The sequence below is a fragment of the Solanum stenotomum genome, chromosome 2, assembly GCF_019186545.1.
Source record: "Solanum stenotomum isolate F172 chromosome 2, ASM1918654v1, whole genome shotgun sequence".
NCBI classification, from domain to species: Eukaryota; Viridiplantae; Streptophyta; class Magnoliopsida; order Solanales; family Solanaceae; genus Solanum; species Solanum stenotomum.
This window is the reverse complement of record NC_064283.1, coordinates 24969854-24992947: the sequence shown is the minus strand read 5'-3', so window position 1 is coordinate 24992947 and position 23094 is coordinate 24969854. Positions and strand designations below refer to the sequence as shown.

The 23094-nt window shown below is 33.7% G+C and overlaps 1 protein-coding gene across 3 annotated transcripts; it reads left to right on the top strand.

Annotated features, from left to right (window-relative positions):
• The first annotated feature begins 2080 nt into the window (after positions 1 to 2080).
• Positions 2081 to 17588, top strand: LOC125856785 (nuclear transcription factor Y subunit B-10-like). 3 transcript variants are annotated; one of them, XM_049536409.1, is made up of 6 exons: positions 2081 to 2427; positions 4695 to 5166; positions 5263 to 5346; positions 5484 to 5547; positions 15690 to 15738; positions 17343 to 17588. In XM_049536409.1, the coding sequence occupies exons 1-2, from the start codon at positions 2207 to 2209 to the stop codon at positions 4879 to 4881; spliced, it is 408 nt and encodes a 135-aa protein (XP_049392366.1). In that variant the 5' UTR covers positions 2081 to 2206; the 3' UTR covers positions 4882 to 5166; positions 5263 to 5346; positions 5484 to 5547; positions 15690 to 15738; positions 17343 to 17588. The 3 variants fall into 3 exon arrangements, with proteins under 3 accessions (XP_049392366.1, XP_049392365.1, XP_049392367.1); XM_049536408.1 differs by having other exon boundaries at positions 17338 to 17588; XM_049536410.1 differs by lacking the exon at positions 15690 to 15738 and having other exon boundaries at positions 17338 to 17588.
• Positions 17589 to 23094: the final 5506 nt, after the last annotated feature.

Genomic DNA, 23094 nt, shown 5'->3' with positions numbered 1-23094 from the left:
AATACTTGTGAGAAAGGTGATTTGGAGATACAAGATCTTAATACTAAAAACAATGCCTACTCTAACTATGGAGGAAACTTTACAAGCTTTACAAATTAAAAGATTAAAAATAGGAAAATAATTTTTTTAGGGATTTTATTAATCATGAATGATTATGTTTTGTATTCAAGTACTAGGTCAGAAGACATATTGATATAGTTGTACTTTAGCCTTTGTTTTTGTTTCCTTAATAAATATCTAACTCCTGTTTAATGCTTTTCTGCAATTAAATCATATTATTATTTGTTGTTGTATAGTTGTTACAATTTTACAACAGATAAAAATGTAAAGCCTATTTACTTCCCCATCTAATCGAAATTTGTTATAACATCTTCTCAATATACTTTTATGATATTCTTTTGTTTCTATTTCACTGAAAAATGAAATAATTAATAATTAGAATCAAATCACTACGATAAAAATATGTTTAGTAAAATACGACAATAAATAAATACATGGGAGTTTTTCTTCTACAATTTTTTTTTTTGTTTTGTTCACATTTGTACCACTTCAATAACAACAACCCAAAAAAAAAGAAAAAACTAAGTTATAAATCTCATGTACTATCATGTTTAGGCAGCGCTCTATCCTCAATAATTTTTTGTGATACGAATTTAGATTTAGTCAAATTTAACATAGGTATTAGATACTAGGTAGAAAAAAATATACACCGATGATATCGTTACAGTTAGAATATCAATTATCTATGGAGTAATAAATTTAAAGCGTAAATGAATTAAAGCATGTTAAAGAACTTTATTTATAAAAGTACTTGAGTGTATTTAAAAGACATAATATATAAATATGTCATTTGATTTTGTATCTCATTTAGTATTTATGTCCTTAAAACTTATATAGAATTGAACAAATATATACATGTGTCCTACTTGACATACTACGTGACAACAATTCACATCCTATGTGACATTTTATGTGCATTAGGAAGTGTGAATCTATTTGTTTAACTTTATACAAATATAAATACTTAATTATTCATATCTAAAATTGAAGGGTGTAAATATGCTAAATTAAAGGACAAGTTTATATATTACGTGTAGGGATGTTCACGGTTTGGATAAAAACCGATCCAAACCGAAAAACCAAACCAAATCGATAAAATAAAATCGCTTTTATTTGGGTTTGGTTTGGTTTTAGATTTTTGAAAATCGATAGTATTTGGTTTGATTATGATTTTATTGGAAAAAACCAAAGAAATAACCGAACCAAACCGATGAATTATATACATATATTTTATTAATATACATAATTAATATATTGTTTTTATAAACAATTTTAAAGATCTTATATATGTTTTCATTAAAATTTCTTTATAATTTACTTATTGAATCCAAAGTGAAAACATTTATCTTATTAATTTCATGTATATGAGTGTCTATGACAATTCTTTGTGGAACTAAAAATGTTATTGTCTCTTCCTTCTAGACCAATATAGTGAATTTTGAAGTTTTATTGATAGTAAATTCAGTGATCGAAAGTTCAGTAATTTAAGTCATTCTAACTATTTTTCATTTTGAATGGATTGTTGTCTCTTTTTTCACATTTTGAATGAATTGTTTCTTTTAATTTTGTGTATGATTAATAACCGAATAACCGACCNNAAAATGTTATTGTCTCTTCCTTCTAGACCAATATAGTGAATTTTGAAGTTTTATGGATAGTAAATTCAGTGATCGAAAATTTGGTAATTTAAGTCATTCTAACTATTTTTCATTTTGAATGGATTGCTGTCTCTTTTTTCACATTTTGAATGAATTGTTTCTTTTAATTTTGTGTATGATTAATAACCGAATAACCGACCCAAACCTAACCGAAACCGATAACCACCAAACCGATAAATGTATATTATATTTGGTTTGGTTTGGTTTTAATAATTTTAAAACCGATTAAGTTAGTTTGGTTTTGATCAATAACCGATCCAAATCAACCCGTGAACACCCCTAATTACGTGTATATTTAAAAGGAAAAAAAGGGTGTAGGCCTTGTGCGTAAAAATAGGTTCTTCCTCTGGCAGTCGCTGCCGTTGGATCTATGTGTATAGCGCAGAAAAGCTCAGCATCCATTTTCCGCCAAATTCCTAACAAAATATTCCCTTGGATCAACCTCTACCTACGATCATCCATAAAGTTAGGGTTCCGGTACACTGAGAATGGCGGAGCCGGCAAGTCCAGGAGGCGGCGGCGGAAGCCATGAGAGTGGCGGTGACCCGAGTCCTCAGTCCAACTTGCGAGAACAGGATAGGTACCTACCGATCGCTAATATTGGACGCATAATGAAAAAGGCATTGCCTGCTAATGGAAAGATCGCAAAGGATTCTAAGGACACTGTTCAGGAATGTGTATCTGAGTTCATCAGTTTTATTACTAGCGAGTAAGCTTCTATTTCTTTTTCACTGTTCAATTCTATATCCTGAAATGCAGTAATGCGAATTTTATAGTAAGTTTATACTAAATCATAAAGATCGCTATGTCAACTGAGGTTTTGTGGCATTGTAGTGGGTAAGTTTCGAAGTTTTAAATCTATGTTTAGATGTTTTTAATCTTGGTAATTTATCATTTCAATAAATTTTGTTGGAATTCCTTTTTAGGCACGGTTCCATTTTAGTGTTTCTATTTTGTCTGTATTGCTTCCGCGAATTATAGAAATGTGTAATTTACCTGTATTCAGTGTTCAATTGTACATCCTGAAATGGAGGAATGTGGTTTTTATAGTAAGTTTATACTAATTCTTAAAGATCGCTATGTCAACTGAGGTTTTGTCATTGGACTGGGTAACTTTCGAAGTTTTAAACTCTATGCTTAGATGTTTATAATTTTGGTAATTTATCATTTCAAGAAATTTTATTGGAATTCCTTGTAGGCACAGATGGTTCCATTTTAGAGTTTCTATTTTATTTTTGTTTTGTGTATTATGTGTATGGAGATGGATAACTAATTCGTATACCTTTTTAGCTCAAGTCTCTAAGAGTTACAATTTTTGTGGTGTTTCTCGTGTTTTCTTTCCCAAATTTTGTATACATGACAAAGATAGCCTTTAGAAAGATTTCTCCTAACATCAATAGGATGTCTGGTTGGTGTTCTTTCCATAGCAATTAACAAAGGAGGGAAGGTAATAGCTTACTTAATGATATCTGGTTACAACTCTTCCATGAAGTACATGACAACCAAAGCTCCCCACTGGAGAATTCATTCCACTCTTCCTTGGCTGCTGTCATTCCTTTGTTTAATCCCTTTTCACTGTTCCTGCCTGCCATCTCCTCAATGATTAGCAATATCAAGCGAATTGGTCATGGCATTTACGAGGCAGGAGAATCACAGACATTTTGTCACCTTCTGCTCCGTACGGGGCAAAAGAACGCAGTGAAAGATGTGTTGACAATTAGTAGACAAGGGAATCATAAATGCATGGTGTCCTTAATATGGAGTAAGTCATCTTATTTAAATGGAAATATTACGGGAAAAGAGGACTTGACAATAAGATAGGTAGGGTAGAGTTACCTGCCATTTTAATGAAGCCCTTGAGAGAAACATGAAAAAAGGGGAGGACAAGAATAGTAGTACATGGAGCTATGAGAAGTAGGGAGGGATGAATGCAAAAATAAAATGGAAAAAGGTGGGCATGGCAGCATGTTATCAACCACTCTCTATGACAAATCCATAAAAAAGAACGACCCGATGTGTGTGACAATAGACTCCATGCTCACTAAGAAAATTTGGAATACAAAGCATTGTCAGTGACTTTATTGTTTGTACTTGTGACATTTTTTAGAATGGATTATAGTTGACCCAAAAAATGAATAGCTGCTTTTGCTTTTCGGCTAGTGAGTTTAAAAAAAAAGAAGCTATTGTCAAGCAAACCCTTAGTTCTTTGTTTTTCGTAGGAAAATATCCCCAATAGTAGAAGGTAATCCACAGCTGCACTTCTGCCTGTGATCATGCTGAGTTGCTCTGTGCATTGTTATTCAAGTGATCATGATTCATGCCATACCGAGTTATTTATCCCTGTTTAGATGTTCACACTGCAGTCCCTTCGCTAAAAATACAAGTCCTCTTTCCTATTTTACCTTTCTTTGATAAGGTTACATGTCCCAATTATGTCATTCTATCAAAACTATGGCATGCTAGCTTTCCACTAGTCTGAGTTCAAAGTCGTGTGTGTGTGTGTGTGTATGTGTCAGAATTTGGGAGATCCAATATTTTCCTTTAACTGTTAGGTCTCGTAGCTCATACGCGATGTCATTTTGAACATGATATTTACCTTTCTTAAAAAGTATCTATGTAGCTAAGATCTTATGGATGGTATTGTTTTACTGCTATTTCTTTTTCTGGATCATACAAGTTTACATTAGATGTTGTTTTACCAGTTTCAATAAAAGTCGTATATTTGATCTAGATAGAGTCTTTATATAAATATATGGAAAGACGTTGCCAGTATTTAATGCTTGGGAAGTTAGAGTCCAAATATATGTGAGGGTACTTGTGTAGAAGTAGAAGACATGTGTTACATTTTCAAATGTTTGTTGTTAGAGGGTGGACTTCCATATATTTACATACTGAGATTTAGTAGAATGATGACACGTGGAAGTAACAACCACTCTCTCTGCATGTTTTTCAAATGAGTTCTCTTTTATTTTATAGAGCTAGTGACAAGTGTCAGAAAGAGAAGAGAAAGACGATCAACGGAGATGATTTACTATCAGCCCTGGCTACCTTGGGATTTGAGGACTACATTGAACCACTGAAGGTCTATTTGACTCGGTACAGAGAGGTAAATGCAATTCTTCTTCATGCCCTTAATGGTTTTGGGACTGGTTTCTCACAATAACTGCTTTATTTTCTTTATTTTATGTTCTATTAGGCTTCCTCATCATTTGGTTTGCAAGGAAATTGATAAAAGAATATATGGACTATTGCATTTGGCCATTTGCCAATTGCCATCTTCTAAATGTTGCACTGTGTATTTTTGGTTATGGACTTTACTATTGTTGTTTCAAGACTTCGTTCAACTGAATTTTATCTCATAATCAACTAAGTAAATGTTGTTTCTGTGGTTCCTGAACAACTTTCTCTGCTGGGTTGCATGGGTCAATCAATGGTGTTGTAGATGGAGGTACACATAGTTCTCCACATCACTGAGATAGATTTACTTATTTTCTTAACTCTGATTTTTCATTAAAAATGTATTGTGATTTGAAACTAATATCAGGGAGATGCCAAGGGATCTGCAAGGGTTGGTGATGCATCTGTTAGAAAAGATGTAGTTGGAAGTCAGCTTGGGTCCAATACGCAGGTAAGGTGGTTGCATTTTATTATGTTCTTTCTTTGGCTCGTTTGCTTCACCATTTAGTAGTTCTTTTGACCTTGAAAAATTAAGTTACGTGGATATTATCTAATAAGACACCTAATATTTCTTGTGGAAATTGACAGTTCATGTATGAAGGTTCTTTTGCACAAGGCTTAGACTATGGAAACTCCCAATTATGAATTTTAAGTAAGTTTTTCTCTTACCCTAAAAGTCTTTTTAATGATGTGCTTTTCATCTTTAAATATTCTACAGTCAGCTTCTCTTTTAGCAAATTCACCCCCTCATGTCATGACTTGGTAGGATCTCTTTTGCGTTTTGTGATACATTTTCTATATCAGGCAACAAACAATTTGTTGCTCTGTTGCATCCAGTGGATGCTACGTGTTAGAAAGTAACATTGATTCATATATAAATATAGAGCCAACAAATTTCCAAAACTGATTAACATTATTTCCATTACAATGATTGCTCCAGCCAAACAGATTCACTAAGAAACTAGCCTTCATGGAAGAAATGGTAGCTGGAACTCCCTCGACGTAGCTTTGGTCCTTCCCTTCCATGATGTCCAAAATATAGAGTTTTTGATGGATTGTCAAAGCATTCTCTCTGTCTTTGCACTATGCCTTATGTGACACTTTTAGAGACGAGTCATTGTCGAAATAAGAAGCAATTAACTCCCTTATATATTCAAGTAAAAAATTGCAGAGAAGTCAAAGGACTGTTGTTTCCACAAGTCTGATAATATATGCAAATTACAACAACAACAACATACCCAGTAAGATCCCACTAAGTGGGGGCTAGGGAGGGTAGAGTGTACGCAGAGCTTATCACTACCTTGTGGAGGAATAGGGGTTGTTTCTTAAAGACCCTCGGCTCAATATTTTTTCTTTTGAGGGGTTTTTGGGCCGGGAAGGGGAAGGAACAAGGAGTGGCTGGATGAGCAAGGGAAGCTTCAATTATTACGAATCCTTAGTTGTCTATCTATGTTTCACAGTCTTGTGATACCTACAACTAGTGAACTTCGAAATGAGTACCAATTAATTTGCGATCTCTGAATCACAATCCGAGGCTATGTTGATGAGATCCTTTAAAATCCACGCAACCATGTCAATCCTACACAATTTGGTTGTGCATGTGGGATCGACGCTTGATTTGATCAAATGTATCTTGGGTGCTTTGACGACATCTATGGCCAAGAAGTATATGTTGATTAGGTATTTGTTTTGCTTATGTCCTATATATATTCGGATATTTACTAAAACACTTAGTTTTTATATGAACTATTTTATGAATACAATACTAAGGGGTCGTTTGGTGTGATGTATAAGGGAACTTAATACTAGGATAATTGTTGAGTACTCTTTATAATCCCTTATTTGGTTACAAAGTTTGGGATAACTCCATTCCAAGATTAGTAATTAGTACTAGGATAAGTTATCCCCATCTTTGGGTGGAATAGTAATATCGGGATAACTTAGGTAAAATGATAAAAGTATCCCCTTAAATCCTTTTTATATATCACTTTTCAGTTTTCATATCCATGTGTATTCACATCATTTTTAATATGATGTATAATAACATTCACAACCTTCACTACTCATTATTTTTATGACAATTCTTCATATTTTTCCATTAAAAATCACTATATAAATATAATTCTTATGAATATATTATACGCTGAATTTATTTAACTAATTTTTATGTTTATCTATATTTTGATTTCTATACTACTGATAAGTGATTAATGTTTTTAACTAAATATTCCTTTAGTCACTTGAAAGTTTGTATTTTATAAATCAATAAAAATGAAGTTAACTTTAATATTTTGCAGTTTAAGAGTGATGTGTGCTTAAATGAGGTGACATAAATAATAAATCATCTTTTACTTTAATAAGCTTAAGATGAAAAATTTATTTTAAGCTAAATAATATGGAAGTTTTTTATTTCATAAAAAATAAATAAGACGGAAGCTTTATTTTTAAACACATACGGTACAATCATGGAAATGTACACACAAAAATATTTAAGTTAAATAAGATGGAAGATTTATTCTTAAGAATAAATTACTAAAGCTTGCAAAGAAAATATAAAAAACTAAATAAGGTGGAGGCTATTTTTGAAAACAAATAATTTATTCTTAGAAATTATGTAATGCATATTATTTTGAATATAACAAACCAAATAGTCAATAAGAAATAATCCTAGCATAACTAATCCTAAATAATTTATCCCAACATAACTACTCTCAACATAACTTGTCTTCAAACCAAACAATCATATGAAATTTTCACTTTTATCAGGGTTGAACTCTGGAAAACACGTTTGGCCATAAAATTCCAAAGTTCAACTTGAATTTGAATTCTAGAATATTCAAAAATTTGAAAATAACAAAAAGGTGCTCACTTTTTTCACTCCAAATTACTCAAAAAAAGTAAAAAAAAAAAAAAAAAAAAACTCCAATTTGTATTCATGGCCAAACAAAAAACTTCTCCCAAAAATGATTTGCCAATTTTTTTTCGGAATTTGTGGTGAAACGCTAGCATAGTAGTTTCATCCAGATTCCTTTTTTCAAATTGATTCTAGAGTTTCACAAGTTACAAATTGAATTAGAAAAATACGAGTACAGTTTATAACATGGTGGCCCATTCTTCCAAAGTTTCATTTAGTATTTCACTTTCATTTCGACTGTGCTGTTTGGTTGAGATCTCATGAAAAAAATACTATTTGAAGTGAAGTTGGAAAAACAGAAAATTTGAAATATATTATTTTAATAGCTTCAAATAGTTGTCAAAATATATTCTTATATATGTCATAATATACCATATTGGTTGTGTCTTGACACCTGTACCTGTACTCCTATTCCTATCCTTGAATCCTAGGATTTAGGTGATGGCAAATCTGACTTCTAGATCCGTACTGTTGGGTGCCGCACCTGTATCCGAGCAACATAGTGAAAAGGGGCTTAATACTTCAACTAAAGTTTGGTTCACCAAAACCCTAATCTGCTGACATGGCTTTCCTCTTCATTCTTTGTTCTCTTCATCTTCTATCTTTCACTCCCATTAATTTCAGAAAATGAGACACTGACATGCAACTTAGTAACACACATGACGTATTTACAATTTTATCACAAACACATAAAGGAAATACCAGAACCCTTCTTCAAAGAGTGACATTCTTAACCTATGTAAATGACCGGTACTTAACCAAAGAGCTTGTTATACCAGAAATCGATAGACTTCAACTGGATTACCCAGCTTCGGCATCATAGACCTAGAAAACGTTTTGACTTGCAGGAAAAGGTTTTCAAGTTTTGAAGCTTTGCTGTCTCTGGCGGAGTCTAGCTAGACAATTTACAATTAACAGGCATCAAGCCAGATTAGTTGCTGTAAGTTCACTATTTTTGGCTGGTATCTTCAACAAAAAGGAAGTATTGTAGTATCGGGTATAGAGTTTAGTTTCTGAATCTCGGCGTCTAACTAATTTTCAGAAAAACACGAGGCAATGTCACCCATATTTGGTGACTGTTAGGGGTCATTTTGTTTGAATACAAGTCATGATTATTGTATTCAAAATAAAATGCATTGCATAAATTTTAAGAACAAGTTGTTTGTTTACAAAAATAACCTTCATTTTATTTAGTTTTTTATATTGTCTTTGCAAGCTTTAGTTATTCACTCTTAAAGATAAAATTTTCATCTTATTTAACTTGAATATTTTTGTGTGTGCATTCCCATGATGGTATCAAGTGTATTTTAAAATAAAAATTTTCTTCTTATTTAGGCTAAAAATAGAACTTCCATCTTATGTTTGTTAAAGTAAATGATAATTTATTATTTGTATCACTTCATTTGAAGCACATATCTCTCTTAAATTGTAACATATTAAAGTTATCTTCATTTTAATTGATATATAACATACAAGCTTTCAAGTGACTAAAAAAATATACAATTAAATATATGTAATTCAATTGTAGAGAAATCAAAATATAAATAAACATTAGAATTAGTCAAATAAATTCATAAATAAAAATTATATTTATATAGTGTAATTTTTTAATAGAAAAATATAAAGAATTATCATAAAAATAAGAAGTGGTGAAGGTTGTGAATGTTATTATACATGGTATTAAAAATAATGTGAAAATACATGAATGTGAAAAGTGATGTATAAAAATTATTTAAAGAGATATCTTTGTCATTTTATCTATTTTATCTCGGAATTACTATTCCACCCAAAGGTTGGGATAACTTATCCTGATACTAATTATTAACCCTGAGATAAGTTATTCTAAACTTTGTAACCAAACAAGGAATTAAATGTTACTCAAAAATTTTCCGGGATTAACTCTCTTTATCCTTTATACCAAACAATCCCTCACTGTTGTCTTCAATATGCACAATTTGCACGTACTTCAGGTGTTCCGCAGGTCGCTCTCATCTAAAAGAAAGTTTTTGTCAAGTTCAAGGGGCTATCTCAGTATTTTGGCTTTTAATTCATGTCATGAAATTAAATGGAGAGACAAACCATTAAGAATGAGATTCTTTGCTATAGAAAGTTTTTTATTTTGACAATTGGTAAGTAGTATTCTTCAACATTAAGGAAATGCTGGCCACCATAAAAAAAGGGTTACAACCATAATCCATACAAAATTTACAAGCTTCCTATCAGTTCTATGATTTGATCTTCATCATCTATACATAATTGTTTACACCAAAATAGTAAAGATACTAAACAATTCCATTGGACTTTGTGAATGGAACTGGATTTATCTTTAAAACATCTACCATTCCTTTCTGTCCAGACTGACCACCAAATACATGAAGGAATCAGTTTCCACCATCTTTTTTGAGTTTTGCTGGCCCCTTTTCTAATCCAGCAGCTTAGGAGGTGAGAAGTGTGTTCTGGCATGGACCAGCTTTGGCCAGAAATGTTTAGGAAGAGTTCCCATAGTTAAGAAGTGTACTTGCAATGTAAGAATAAATGACTATTTGTTTCTCCTGTCAAGTTACACAAAGTACACCTGGGAACTAGTGGCCTTCCTTTCTTTTGCAGCACTTCTTGAGTGAGACATGCTCTCCTAATAACTAGCCAAGTGAAGCATTTCACCTTGGTAGGGATCAATTTTTTCCATATGCTATTCCAGTGATACTGTGTAACACCTCTCAATTCTGCACCCTTCTCTTGTAGGCACTGTTAACTGTGTAAACACCCTCTTTGGTGTGGTTCCAGGTGACTCCATCAGGAACATTTGCAGAAATATCAACTCCATCCAACATTTCCAGTAGGGATGCTGCTCTGTCTACTTCCTAATCATTCAAAAACCTCCTAAAGGAAAGATCCCACCCTTGTGCTGTCCAACAATCACTGATTTTAGCTTCAGGGTTATTGCATATCGAGTATAAGGCTGGAAATACTTCACCAAGAGCTTTGACTGATCCAAACATCTTCCAGAACTTGACTTTGATGTCATTCCCCACCTTTAGAGTCAGTTCTTCTTCCATTGAGTCCCACAGAGCTCTGATGGACCTCCACTCTCCCCAACCCAAATGGCATTGAAACAGTCTCTGAAACCCATGGATTAAGCTCTCCATATTTTGCCACTATCACTTCCTTCCAGAGGGTCCTCTCCTCACTGATCTATCTCCACAACCATTTCCTCCGGAGACTTTCATGTTGCTCTTTCAAGTTTTTGATGTCCAGACCTCCCCTTGATTTGTTAAGCATCATTGTATTCCAATTCACTAGATAGTAGCCCTTTTCTTCTTTGCCTTTTTTCCAAAGGAAGTTTCTTCTGAGTTTAACTAATTTTTTAACCACCTTAGAGGGAATAGGGAATAGAGACATTACATTTGTGCGAATTGAATCCAGTTATGTGACATGGATACACATCTCAATTCAATCAATTAGTTGACATACTCAATTAATAATGAGATTCTTGATAAATGTGATCAAATTTAAAGTTTTTATTGCGAATGAATACAATGTACTCTTACTGAATGCTTGTTAAATCAATATTACGTAGTAGATTGGCCTGAGTGCGTAATTGACCAGTCAAGAGGATATTAAATCAATAGATTAAACAATACTTAAAGGATCAGTGGATGAGAGGGGAAGATCTACCAATTGAACTGATAATGGATGGTCCCTGCCAACTGCGAATCTCTCTTCCTCAGATTCCATTTACGACCTAACGACTATCCCTCATTCAGGGAGGGAATCACTTGCTGGATCGAACCCAAGGATTGGTTTGATCAGCTGGGTGTTGGATTGAATGAACACTCAACCTTGTCATCACGACAACAATGGATGTCCAACCTTTAGATCTCTTCATTCTGGGTAAATGAAAGTTCGAAGGCTAATCTGGAAACTGCCAGCTAGAAGGCAATAACCTCTTTTGCCAATCAAAACCCCAAACCTAGTAAGGGCACTTGGGCCCAACAAGCCACCCCAACCCTACCACCATAGCTTGACTTTACTAAACAAGCAAGAAAGACTGATTCTATCTTGTAACTTATTAGTCAAGCGCTATCGAGCTGTCCAGACCTTGCAGAAAACTTCTATTAACCTTATCAGCATATATAGTAACAATAGTTAAGATCAATGTCGAAATAGGATTCTTTTGTTAGTTATTGCAAATCATATTTTAGCTAGTTCCTATTTTGAACAAGATGTAGGTACATTTGATATTGTTTTTGATTATATCAATAAGATTATCCAGTAGGTTCAATGCCTATTGGTGTATTTGTTTTAAAAAAAAGGACTCACTGAATGGCTTCTTGTATCACCCATTTATGTATGTGGTAGGATGGGAAATTTATTTGTTACATGTACCCAACTTTTGACAAGGTATTGGTACTTTGAAGGATCCACTTAATGTATCACACACATTTTATACATGTCAAATCGAGCAAGTTTTGAGGAAAATGAAGAGCCTAGGTAACAGAGGTAGTGTTTCTTATCCTAACCTACAACACCCTCACAAGGACGTTAACAACTCTTTTGTTTTATTTTTATGATTAAAAAATCTATTTAGAATCAAACCTTTGGGCCAATCACATTCAGAAATCAGGGATGATGTGCCCACCCTTCCTCCTGTCTCCACTGAATTACTGGACTTAGTTTGCTGGGCATGGAGTTCGAACTTGTGACCTAATACATAAGTCCATCCTTTGCCAGTTAAGCTACCTCGGGGGCAGGAACTTTATTTTATTTTAATTTATGACAAGGAAACCTGTAGAAGGCCCACCATGCTGCTGTCACAAACAAGAGGTTTCGAACTTGAGACCTCCATATGGAAGTTCCAAGACAAACCATCTGAACCACCCTGAAGAGACCTTTTTTCTTTTTTTACCCTTCCGTAGGAGCTCCCATCTCTTTTGCTCCCTTTGTTACTCGAACCCACAACCTTAGGGTTTGAGGTGGAGGGTGCTTACCATCTAAGAAAGCCTCTCTTGTATGGGGCAGGTGCTCAACAACTTCTACTATTTCTGTTATCCTTTGAAGTTAAGTGGACACTGAGTGATGAAGGTAAAATAAAAGAGCGAGTTGAAGGTAAAGTACTGATTCTTCATGGATAGAAAAGTGCCCCCTTTTTTTGTGTGTGGGGTGGTGATGTAAAAACAGTATTCCTTAAGGGGTCGTTTGGTTGCTTGTTTGGAAGTGAATTATTCATGTAATAAAATCAGCATAACTAGTATCGTGTTTGGTAGCTGTAAAGAAATGACACCTGGGCCTAACTCAACCCCAAAAGCTAGCTAATGAGGGGAGGTTTGTCCAAGTCCATATAAGGAGACCAATTTCCCATCCCTCTACTGATGTGGGACTTCTTAACACTCCCCCTCACGCCCAGACCTCAACTGGAGCATGAACACTTCTAAATGGGGGCCCAACATCGGTGAAATCAAATTGGGATGGGCCTGGCTCTAATACCATGTAAAGACATGGCACCTGAGCCTTATGAGGGGAGGTATGTCCAAGTCCATGTAAAGAGATCAATTTCGCATCCGTCTACCGATGTGGGACTTCTTAATAGTAGCATTTCAATTGCTAGGTATAAAATTCAGCACACCAAATACAATGTGTGCTGAATTTTATACCTTGCTTTCCAATTTGCTCTATTCCAGCTTTCCCAAATTTGCTCATAGAAAACCACCTTGATTTACATATCAGTTACTTCTTGAATATTACAGTAACTAGGGATGGCAAATTGTGTGGTGCAGTGTGGTTGTGGGGCAAACCCGCGAAGACTTCAACTTGCCCCACATAGCAAAATTTTCTATTTTCAACCCGCCCCTCATGATTTGCTATTTTGTTAATTTAAAACAATTTGATTTTGATATTCTTAAATTTAATATTTTTAATGAATTGCTAATTCTATATTAGTAAATAATATAAATAAAATGCAGGTAACAAAAGAAATTACAGGTTTGGAATGGATAAAGACATCAAGTAAAGAAACTCTACTCTAGCTTATTACTAAACAATATATCAAAACATAAGTTCAACATAAGGAAAAATATAAACCTAGCTAGATGGATCTAAAGAAACAGAAAAGAAATTAGGGAAGAAATGAACTACAGTAACCTTTCTAAAAAGTTGAAAGTAATTATCATGCATGGCTTCAGGTCAAATGTTATATTCACATTCCAATACTTGTTTAATATGGAACTGGAAAAAAATATATAAGCTAATGATTTAAGTTCATAATTTATCCTAAAACTTGTGTGCTAAGCTAATCCAGATTATATAAGAAAACATCCATCTAAATAAATATAGAAGAATACCCTAAACCAAACAATTAAAATAGAACTCAAGAATAACACAGTTGAAAGGGTGCATGCAGCAAGCCCGCAACTCGCACTGCCCCACATTAAATTTCAAAAAATTATTTTAACCCGCACCTGCCCAACCGAGTAAGGTCAAACCTTCCTGCCTCCCTAACTGCTACTTCAGAAAGAGCTAAGACCTCTTTTATTCTTATAAAATCTCATATAATCAAAAAGTGATCATATTATCTCTACTTTCTCAGCCCATCTCTCTCCTTTCTTAGAGAACTAGATATGACTACATCAAGTGGGATACAATATGCTTGGTCAGAGGATAGTCATAATTCCTGAAAGGGGGGGGGGGGGGATCTAAGGGTGATTAAATTTCTCTTATAGTGGTGATCATATCGATATCAGGTGGTACATCCAAGGTGGAAAGGTTGTGTGATTGTCTCAAAAAAATAATTCAAGCGAGGATAGTATAGAGCTACAATAATAGGTTATAAATCCTGGATGTAGTACTTTATCAAAAGAAACTTTGGATGTAGAAGCGCATAATTAATTTTTATGAAAATTGTGAATTATCCGGTAAGAAATCCAGTCATTTTTTTAATCCGAAATTGGAAAGTAAAGACACAGAATGGATTTCTTTCACTTATCAAAATGTTTTAAAAAATGAATAAGGCATAAAGGGCCCCCGGGCTTAGTACAAGTGGGGAAGGTTGAGGGATTTGTGACTAAGGTCAAAAGTTCGAGTCCTACGCCATGTGAACTAAGTCTGGTATATAAGGTGTAGGGTAGATGGGGGGACCTATAATTTCTGTGTTTCAAAAGTCGCGGTTGGTCCTAATGGTTGACTCCAGACAAACTTATTTGTTTTAAAAAATTTTAAAAAGAAATGAAAGAGAAGCAGCTTCCTATGGTTAAGATTTTTTTGAGTTTTTTTCCCTTAAAAGACTTCAATCTTATGTTACTCGGACTCGGGTATGGGTATGCGATACAAGTGTGGATCTGAAGGTTGGATTTTCTATCATATAAATTTTAGGATTCAGGGTACGGATCCGAGATATCTATTATCTTATTTATAAGATATCTCGTGTAATAGCAAAATATTCTCATATTTTATATTGCTATATTATATGAATATAAACCCAAAATTAAACTAAACACCAGATCGATCTATAATTCTTGATCATAAATGCAGTCAAAACACCCAAGTTAAGTTGATCGAATTTTATGTGGACCCCACACCTACATGGCTACACCCACAACCAAATCGAACATGGATGTGGCAAGGATTTTTAAGGGTCCAAGTAACATAGCTCCAACAGACTTCAATTGATCTTGCCTTCTTCCACCTCTTGCCATAGAGTAACTGATTTGTCTCAAAGTTTGATAATTCTTGGGTTTCTTTTGTAATTTTTATTGTTACATGAATGTCAGCAACTCAGCATGTTACAGCACTCTTGAGGCTCGATTGTTCTCAGATTATTCAAATTGGCATATTTCTCCTTGTAGCTTATTCAGTTTCTAATCACACTTATTTATTTGTTCATGTAGGATGAACAAAGAACTTTGGATGCATACCAAAAAAAAGCTGGATACATAGGTGACCCCTTAAACTCGTTTTGTTTCCTCTCCATTTTGACTGCTAAACCAAGTATAGTACCTATTGAACACTTGAAGTGAAGACAAATTGTGTCAATTAGACAAACTTCTTACATGGTATAGTGTGACACCACTTATGAGTGTGAAAATTCATTTTTCAATTTATTTTATTTTTTTGATGAGGTATTTTTCAATTTTTTTCTTCAATCTACTTATTTTCTGCCACTGTATCTCGACCACCGTAGCCGCTGCATATGGCCTCCAATCCACCGCCACTATGCCACCTCCACCACCATGGAAACTACCTCTATTACTCTCCCACCCAGCTCCTCCACTTTGCGGCATCACCACCACCGCGAAGCCTGAAACCCAAATGAAAGCCCACACCTTCACTATTTAAGTTCATGTCCATAAGAAACCCATGCTAGTTCTCTCTCCAATAACCCATGAAATTCTCAAAATTTTAGAACAATTTCAGAGGCAAAAGATAGAATATCTAGGCCCAAGGACCTAATGGGCATCTATAGTCATCGATGGTGGACAATTGTAAGCTGTGATAGAGGTGGTATTGTGAGGGAATGAACCAGTGGACAGGGCCACTAGAGCACTTTCCTAGTGAGGGACTACAACGGCGACACAATGCGTGTTGAGTGCCCCTGAAAGGGGATCTATCGATTTTCGTCAGTGTTTCTCTTTTTCTTTTTGGCATTTGTTTTTTTCTCAGTGATGTGTTTTTTCTTATTGCTCTTGCTCTTTTTACTGAGAAAAACACATCACTGAGAAGTTTTTCATTTAGCTCTCAAAATGAAAAAAAAATTGGCAATTAGGAGGCTGCCTATAAATTCAACCAAAAAAAAAAAAAACTGATGCTTGCCATTATAGCATGAAGCTTGCCTGTATTTGTTTTGTGACATGCTTGCCCACACTTTGTGCAATTGTTAACCACTTCTACTGCATATGTTCTTTATATGAAGTTTTTAGTTGTAACTGTGTCAAATTTTCCAAACTCACCCCCTCCCCCTCTGTCTGGTGACGCATAAAATTTTCACCTTATTCTTCATTTTAGATTACTTTTCCCAGGAGTAAAAAGAGCAAAACCAACATTGTAGTGTTACCCAATTTTTCCATAATAAACCACCTTAACCTGCCAAACTTAATTACCTTTGGTTCTTAACTATAACCAGATCGTACCATCATGCACAAACACAAACTTGACCTTAAAAAATATATCACCCTCTGCGCCAATTTCGAACTGGTTATTCATGTACTTTAATGATAGGCCTAGAAGTGGTGTTGGGCATTCTTGTGTGGAACTGTGGGTTATGGAGAGTCCCAATTGTGATTGCAGAACTAAGATTTGGTTGTGTAAATACGTCACAGTTTTTGGTTCTTTCTAAGGAGCTTTGAAAATTTTTTTTAAGAAAAGGCTGTCTAAATGCGATTTCTTTGGAAACTGATCAGAAATCAGGAAATGAGTATCTTTTAGAGAAAGGGAAAAATGAGAACTTTTTGTTTTGCTGAGAGTTATTGCCTTTTAAGAGTGTCAATTGAGATGTATGGTCTGAAAGTTTGACACAAATCCTTTCTTGTCATTTTGCAGAACAGTGGTTAGTCTTTTGCTGGTACAAGATGCCAGCCAGGGTTTCTCTTCTTGCTGATTTCTGTGTTAAACTGTCAACAGCAATGTTTGAGGACTAGACACCTAAAGGACTCCTACTAATTTCTGCAAATATTTTTGTTTGCTATACTTTGATTTTAATTCTCTTCCGCTCTGTACATACCGTTGGGTTTTGAATGTCACTTGGAATAAACCATCTATTATAGTTTGTACAGCACCTAAGTGCCCAAACATTTGGATCTGTTCTATTCCTCTAGTGCTTTTTTGATATTGATTTTCCAAAAAAAGAATGTTATATGGATTTTCTAGTTTATAGTTTCTACTATTTGCGCCTAGTCAAAATGTCTTGCTCAAAATTTGGAAAATTCTTGTTTGTGCCAGGTACCGTATTCCTATAGTCATGGACTATCAGGCCCATGGTTACCCCAGACCGGAAATGTAACGGACAGTTTCGCTGGGTACCCTATTTCGTCGCTCCTATGTAACATGTATCTATTTTTTTTTTGTCAAGAAGTCAGACTGATGCTCAAAAGCATAGGCAACTTCAGACAAAATTGTTTCTGTTATGCCTTTTCTGCTCCTTAGTTGTCTCTTTCTATCTCATTGTATTGGTGTCTATACCTCATTCATTTTAGGTAAAAGAAAAACTTTGAAGTTAATTTTTTTTCTAAAAGGTGACATTCTTTTTCGAGACAGATTAAAAAAGAAAGTGTGCTATATAAATTGGGACAGAAGAAGTATTTCTTATTTGGACCTATAGCAATTGATATTTTGAGAAATGGTTTCGAGTTTTAAATATGAAAGTAAATTTGAGTGATGTGGTTGTAGGAGTTCAAAAATAGTAGTAGCAAATTGCCACTGTTTTGAAATGAATTTGTTAGATTTTTTGTTGTTTTGACAAACTGTGGATTGAAGTTTGTTTTTATGATATATGAACTTATGTTTTAAATTTGATTGTTGAATCATGTATTGAATTGTTGAAATTTAGAGAACAATTGCTAGTTTTAGGCAACCAAAATGTCTGCCAAGTATACATTGGACTTCATTGCTAAGTGTATGACCTGCAACATCATAGGTCTGAAACTTGGCCTTGCCAGTGTCATAACTTTAGTAAAAAAATTCTAAAACAGGCTTTGACAAGCTGTTATATGTCTGAAGTACTATCATTTAAATTTTTATGTATATAGTTTGGTATTACCAAGGCCATTAACTTTCATAAAAAATGTTTGAAATTGGTCTATCAAGGCCACAACTTCAACAAAGAGGAAATTTTCAAAATGTTACTATTTTAGCATTTAATAGGATCTTTTATTAAAATTTTTAATATTTATTAAAAATATCAATATTTTAGTTTGTTATTCTTCTGATTTATATATTTTTTATTTGTTTTATTTGAAAGAATACAATTATTTTATAACAGAAAGGAGAAATCATGAGAGAGAATATTTTTTTAAAAGGAACATATCAATTAAAATACTCATCAGTTACAATTTCAAAAGTAATTGATTGTATTCATTCCAATATGTATGACATGTGTATTTGTATTCATTATGGTTTTCATGTTTGGGTTTGTATAGTGGTATTTGTATTTCTTTATTAGTTTGTATTCATTCCAATAGGTATACCAAATGGATTTGTAATTATTTGGATCCATATACTTATGTAAACTCGTGTTCATTCAAAAAGGATACAATATTAGTTTGTATATTTTTCAAAAACGTATATTCTTTCTTAAAATTTCAACAAAATATGTATTTCAGTCATCAAAACATACAAACTTACAATCATAATAACAATCAAAATTTGTATTTCATGACAAAAAATGTATTTCTTATTTGTTATGTATTCCAAAAATATATTATATTCTGTCACGCCTCGAGCCTACACCCTGGGCGGGACTGGCACTCGAAGACCATTGCTAGCCTCAAGCAAACCCTTGGCTTGACTTACTTAACTCAGCGGAAGACTTAAACTCAACAAAGATAAGTTCATATAATAAACTGGAATGTTATAAAGGAACATTTAACTGGCCATTAAGGCAAACTCAAGTCTCAACATGGAAAATGACAATGAAAAGACTAAAGAACTAACATCTGACTGTCTATGAAGCTTCTAATAACAACTGAGATGGATGTTGGGACAAACCCCACAACATCCTAATGAACTAAACTAGAAAACAATGAAATGGATCCTCCGGAATGCAAGGAGGCTCACCAACAGACTCTGAACTGATCATTGGATCAACGATGCGCCGGAATGCCGATCCTAGTTACCTGCGTCTGCATCATAAGACGATGCAGGCCAACTGACATCAATACATTGAATGTACGAGTATGCGAGTTGGAATGCTAAACATAACATAAGCTTGAAAAGGATCTGAAAGAAACACTTACCTTGGCTCTTCTCAACTTATGAATACTTAACTGAACTCATTTCATTATAAAACAGTTTAAAACAAGTGCAATATAAAGAAAAAGAAAATTGTTTAAAACATGTTGTCAACTCATAATCATAAAATCATAAAAGACATATCATGATCCCTCTTAAAGTCTACTTGTTCAATGCATGAATGAAGTCTCATACCCCCATCCATACTAAGTAGAACCCCTTGAGGAACCATGCAATTACTGTTGTGGGAATTTCTCTAACCGACAACCATCACTTAATGGCTATAGTGATGATACAACACTTTACCTTGCGCTGCCAATTGCCATCCTATACCTTGCCATCAGTATAGGACCTAACTTAACTTAGTCGAACGACTAGTCTATGCGAAAAGGATTCATCTAAAGTATGACCCTTTTCTACCCATGATGGCTACATGGTTTATGGAGACTTGAGTTAATGTGAGCTCGCATCCCCATATTGGTGCTCAATACTACTCCCAAAAATATAATATTAGTTCTAATGTTTAAAAACATACTTCTTCTGTGATTTGAGATTAGTGCTCAAAAACTTAGCTTAAAGACTATCTTGGAAATCTTAGTTTCCCTGCTTACTTCATTTAGAAAGCTATTAATCTTTTCTGAAAACTAGCCCGGAGGCCGTTTGGAAATCTCAATTTCCGTTCTTATTTAAATGTGAAAAATATTTTAAATCTCTTTGGAAAATACTTAGTCCCCATATGTTTCTTTGAAGAAAAGAACTTCAACTTTACTCTTTACTGAACTCAAAACTTAAGTCTTAAAACAAAGTTAAAACATTTGTGAAAGAATTTTTGAAAACTTTAAGAACTTATCTTAACTTGACTCTTGACTTCTCTTGACTTTGATCTTAACTACTCTTGACTTGACTCTTAACTGATCCTTGAATTGAATTATAGATTCAAGGATTAAGATTTGTTATCGAGAAGATCTCATGATGTTTAGGAATGACTTTGAATAGCTAAACCTGAGAAAAGTTACGAAATCACCGTCTTGGAACAAGTCCGCGACGCGGAGATGTTTCTAAATAAATGCTCGCGAAATTAATTTTTGATACAAAGGAGTCTGCGTCCTAAATGTGACGCGGAGACAATTTTTCTTCACTGGGGAGCAAGTCCGTGACGCGGACCTGAGTCCAGAACCCTCTCGACTATTCCTTCTTCATTTTCCAGCCCCAAATCGCCTAAACTCGATTATATAACTCAAATTCATTTTAGATCCCGATACCCAACATATGTATTCAAGAACCTAACTCAATACAATCCTAAAACTCAACGTAAAGATCTCAGAAACTCCTCAATTCATCCCAATTCAAGAACATTCAAATTCAAGAATACATGTCAAGAACATCAACTTTCAAACTCTTTTAGGACGAATTTCGCTGAACTAAACATGTTTGGCGTGTGGGTGAATGAACCCAACGCTATGAGAGACTCACATACTTTGTAGGATCAATTCTTTGGCGAATCCACGACCAAAATCGACCGTTCTTGGCGAATCTTGCTTTTCTTCTTCTCCTTTCTCTTGCGGTCTTTCTCCAAAAATCCTAACTCTAATTTTCAAAAGCGTAAACTGCACTAACTCAGTCTTGACCCCAATTATCTTACTAAAAACGGATTTAATCAATAGGGCAGTGAAATGACTAAAATACCCCTTAAAAATCCGGATTGGACATTTCCTTAATCCAACAGCCCAACTTCCAAAGAGCATAACTTACTCATACAAACTCGGAATCGCACAAACTCGGAATCCTTGAAAAGATTATTCCACGAGCTTTCCAACCATATCTGGAATTACACCTAAATGATCATGAGATATGAGTTATGGTCATTTGAAGTTGACCAAAAACTCACTTTAACACCTTTACCAAATTTCCAGATTTTTACTATTTTCAGATTTTAAACTTCCTTCTAGTTCTTTCTAGTTGCGAGATGTTACATATTAAATGTCTAATTTATAGAACATCTACTAAATAAGATTCCAAATAATTTTTTATTCCAAGCATTCAACATACAAAAAATCAAAACAATTCAATCATTCACTGTTTGTATCTCAAACATATTACAAATTAAAAAATGTTTTTTTTTTACTTTGAAATATAGCTGGTGATTATGTACTTTCATCTCGTTTGGGTCTTGGATGTGAGAAAGATGCAAAAATACTTCAATTCATTGAAGAGATAACTAGAATTGTGATATCGTCCAACAAAGTGTCTTGGATGAAATATTGACTCGAAACTCCCAAATTGAATACCTCAGTGACCATCTAACCTTTAAAATCCAATATTCGGATAGTAACTTATGAAGATCTTCAGGTGAAGATCCAACATACAAAATACGATCCAAATCCATTGTCGTATCACTTTTTCAATAGCCATTTTCAAATCACTTCCAAACAAATTATAGAATTAACAACTAATGAATACCTGATCGTTTTTTTATCTCACCGACAATCTCGAAGTTCAACGAAATCAATCGAATTCACTTCGAAATCCCAATAGATTATTTCAAAATTTTCTTTCCTAATGAAAACAATAGCAAATCAGTCTAATTCACTTCGACAAAGGTTGAAAATCTTTTGAATGATTTATGAGATTTCTTAGAAAAATGGAGGAATTTGATTTTAAAAAGGCAAGATTTAAGTTACTTGAGGATATAGAATAATGGAAGATCATGAGTGAGAGAAAGAGAAAGGATACAATTTAGGTAAAAAATTTAGAGAGAGAAAAGTGGGTAATAGGGTCTTTTGTTTTTTCTTTCACACGTAATGAAGTCAAAAAGTGGGCCCATTTTGAGAAATAAAAGGAAGGTAAATGAATTATATTAGAATATACTTTATTTGTAACATATTGATATTTTAAATAATTATTTTAAAGTGTAGACTTTTTAATAATTATGTTAGAAATTTTGACTAGTTAGCTAATTTATTCAATAAAAAATGTCTAAAGTCAACTTTGATAAACTCATACAAATTTTAGGTAAAAACGTATGATGTTTGGCCTTGACAAGACTATACTTCAAAAAAAAAAAAAGTGGAAAAATTACTTGGATAATTAAGTACTTTTTAATAAATAATTATTAATTTAGCGATATTTTTTTTTATATATTACATTTATAGCAATACTATGATAAACTACTATGTATTAAAATTGAATTATGCATGTCATATAGATGTATTATAAGTGCTTTAAAATAAGTATAATTTACATAAATCTCATAGTGTTAAGAGCTAATTACATTATTTCCCAATACACTTTTTCAAATTACAAAAATTCCTTAAAATTTAGGGACTTTAGAACATCACTAGACTTCCGGAT

Bases quoted from the DNA above. Each gene is read 5' to 3' on its own strand.
- LOC125856785 (XM_049536410.1), top strand. From the start codon at position 2,207: ATGGCGGAGCCGGCAAGTCCAGGAGGCGGCGGCGGAAGCCATGAGAGT. The intron at 2,428-4,694 runs GTAAGCTTCTAT...TTTATTTTATAG, and splicing joins ATCAGTTTTATTACTAGCGA to AGCTAGTGACAAGTGTCAGA.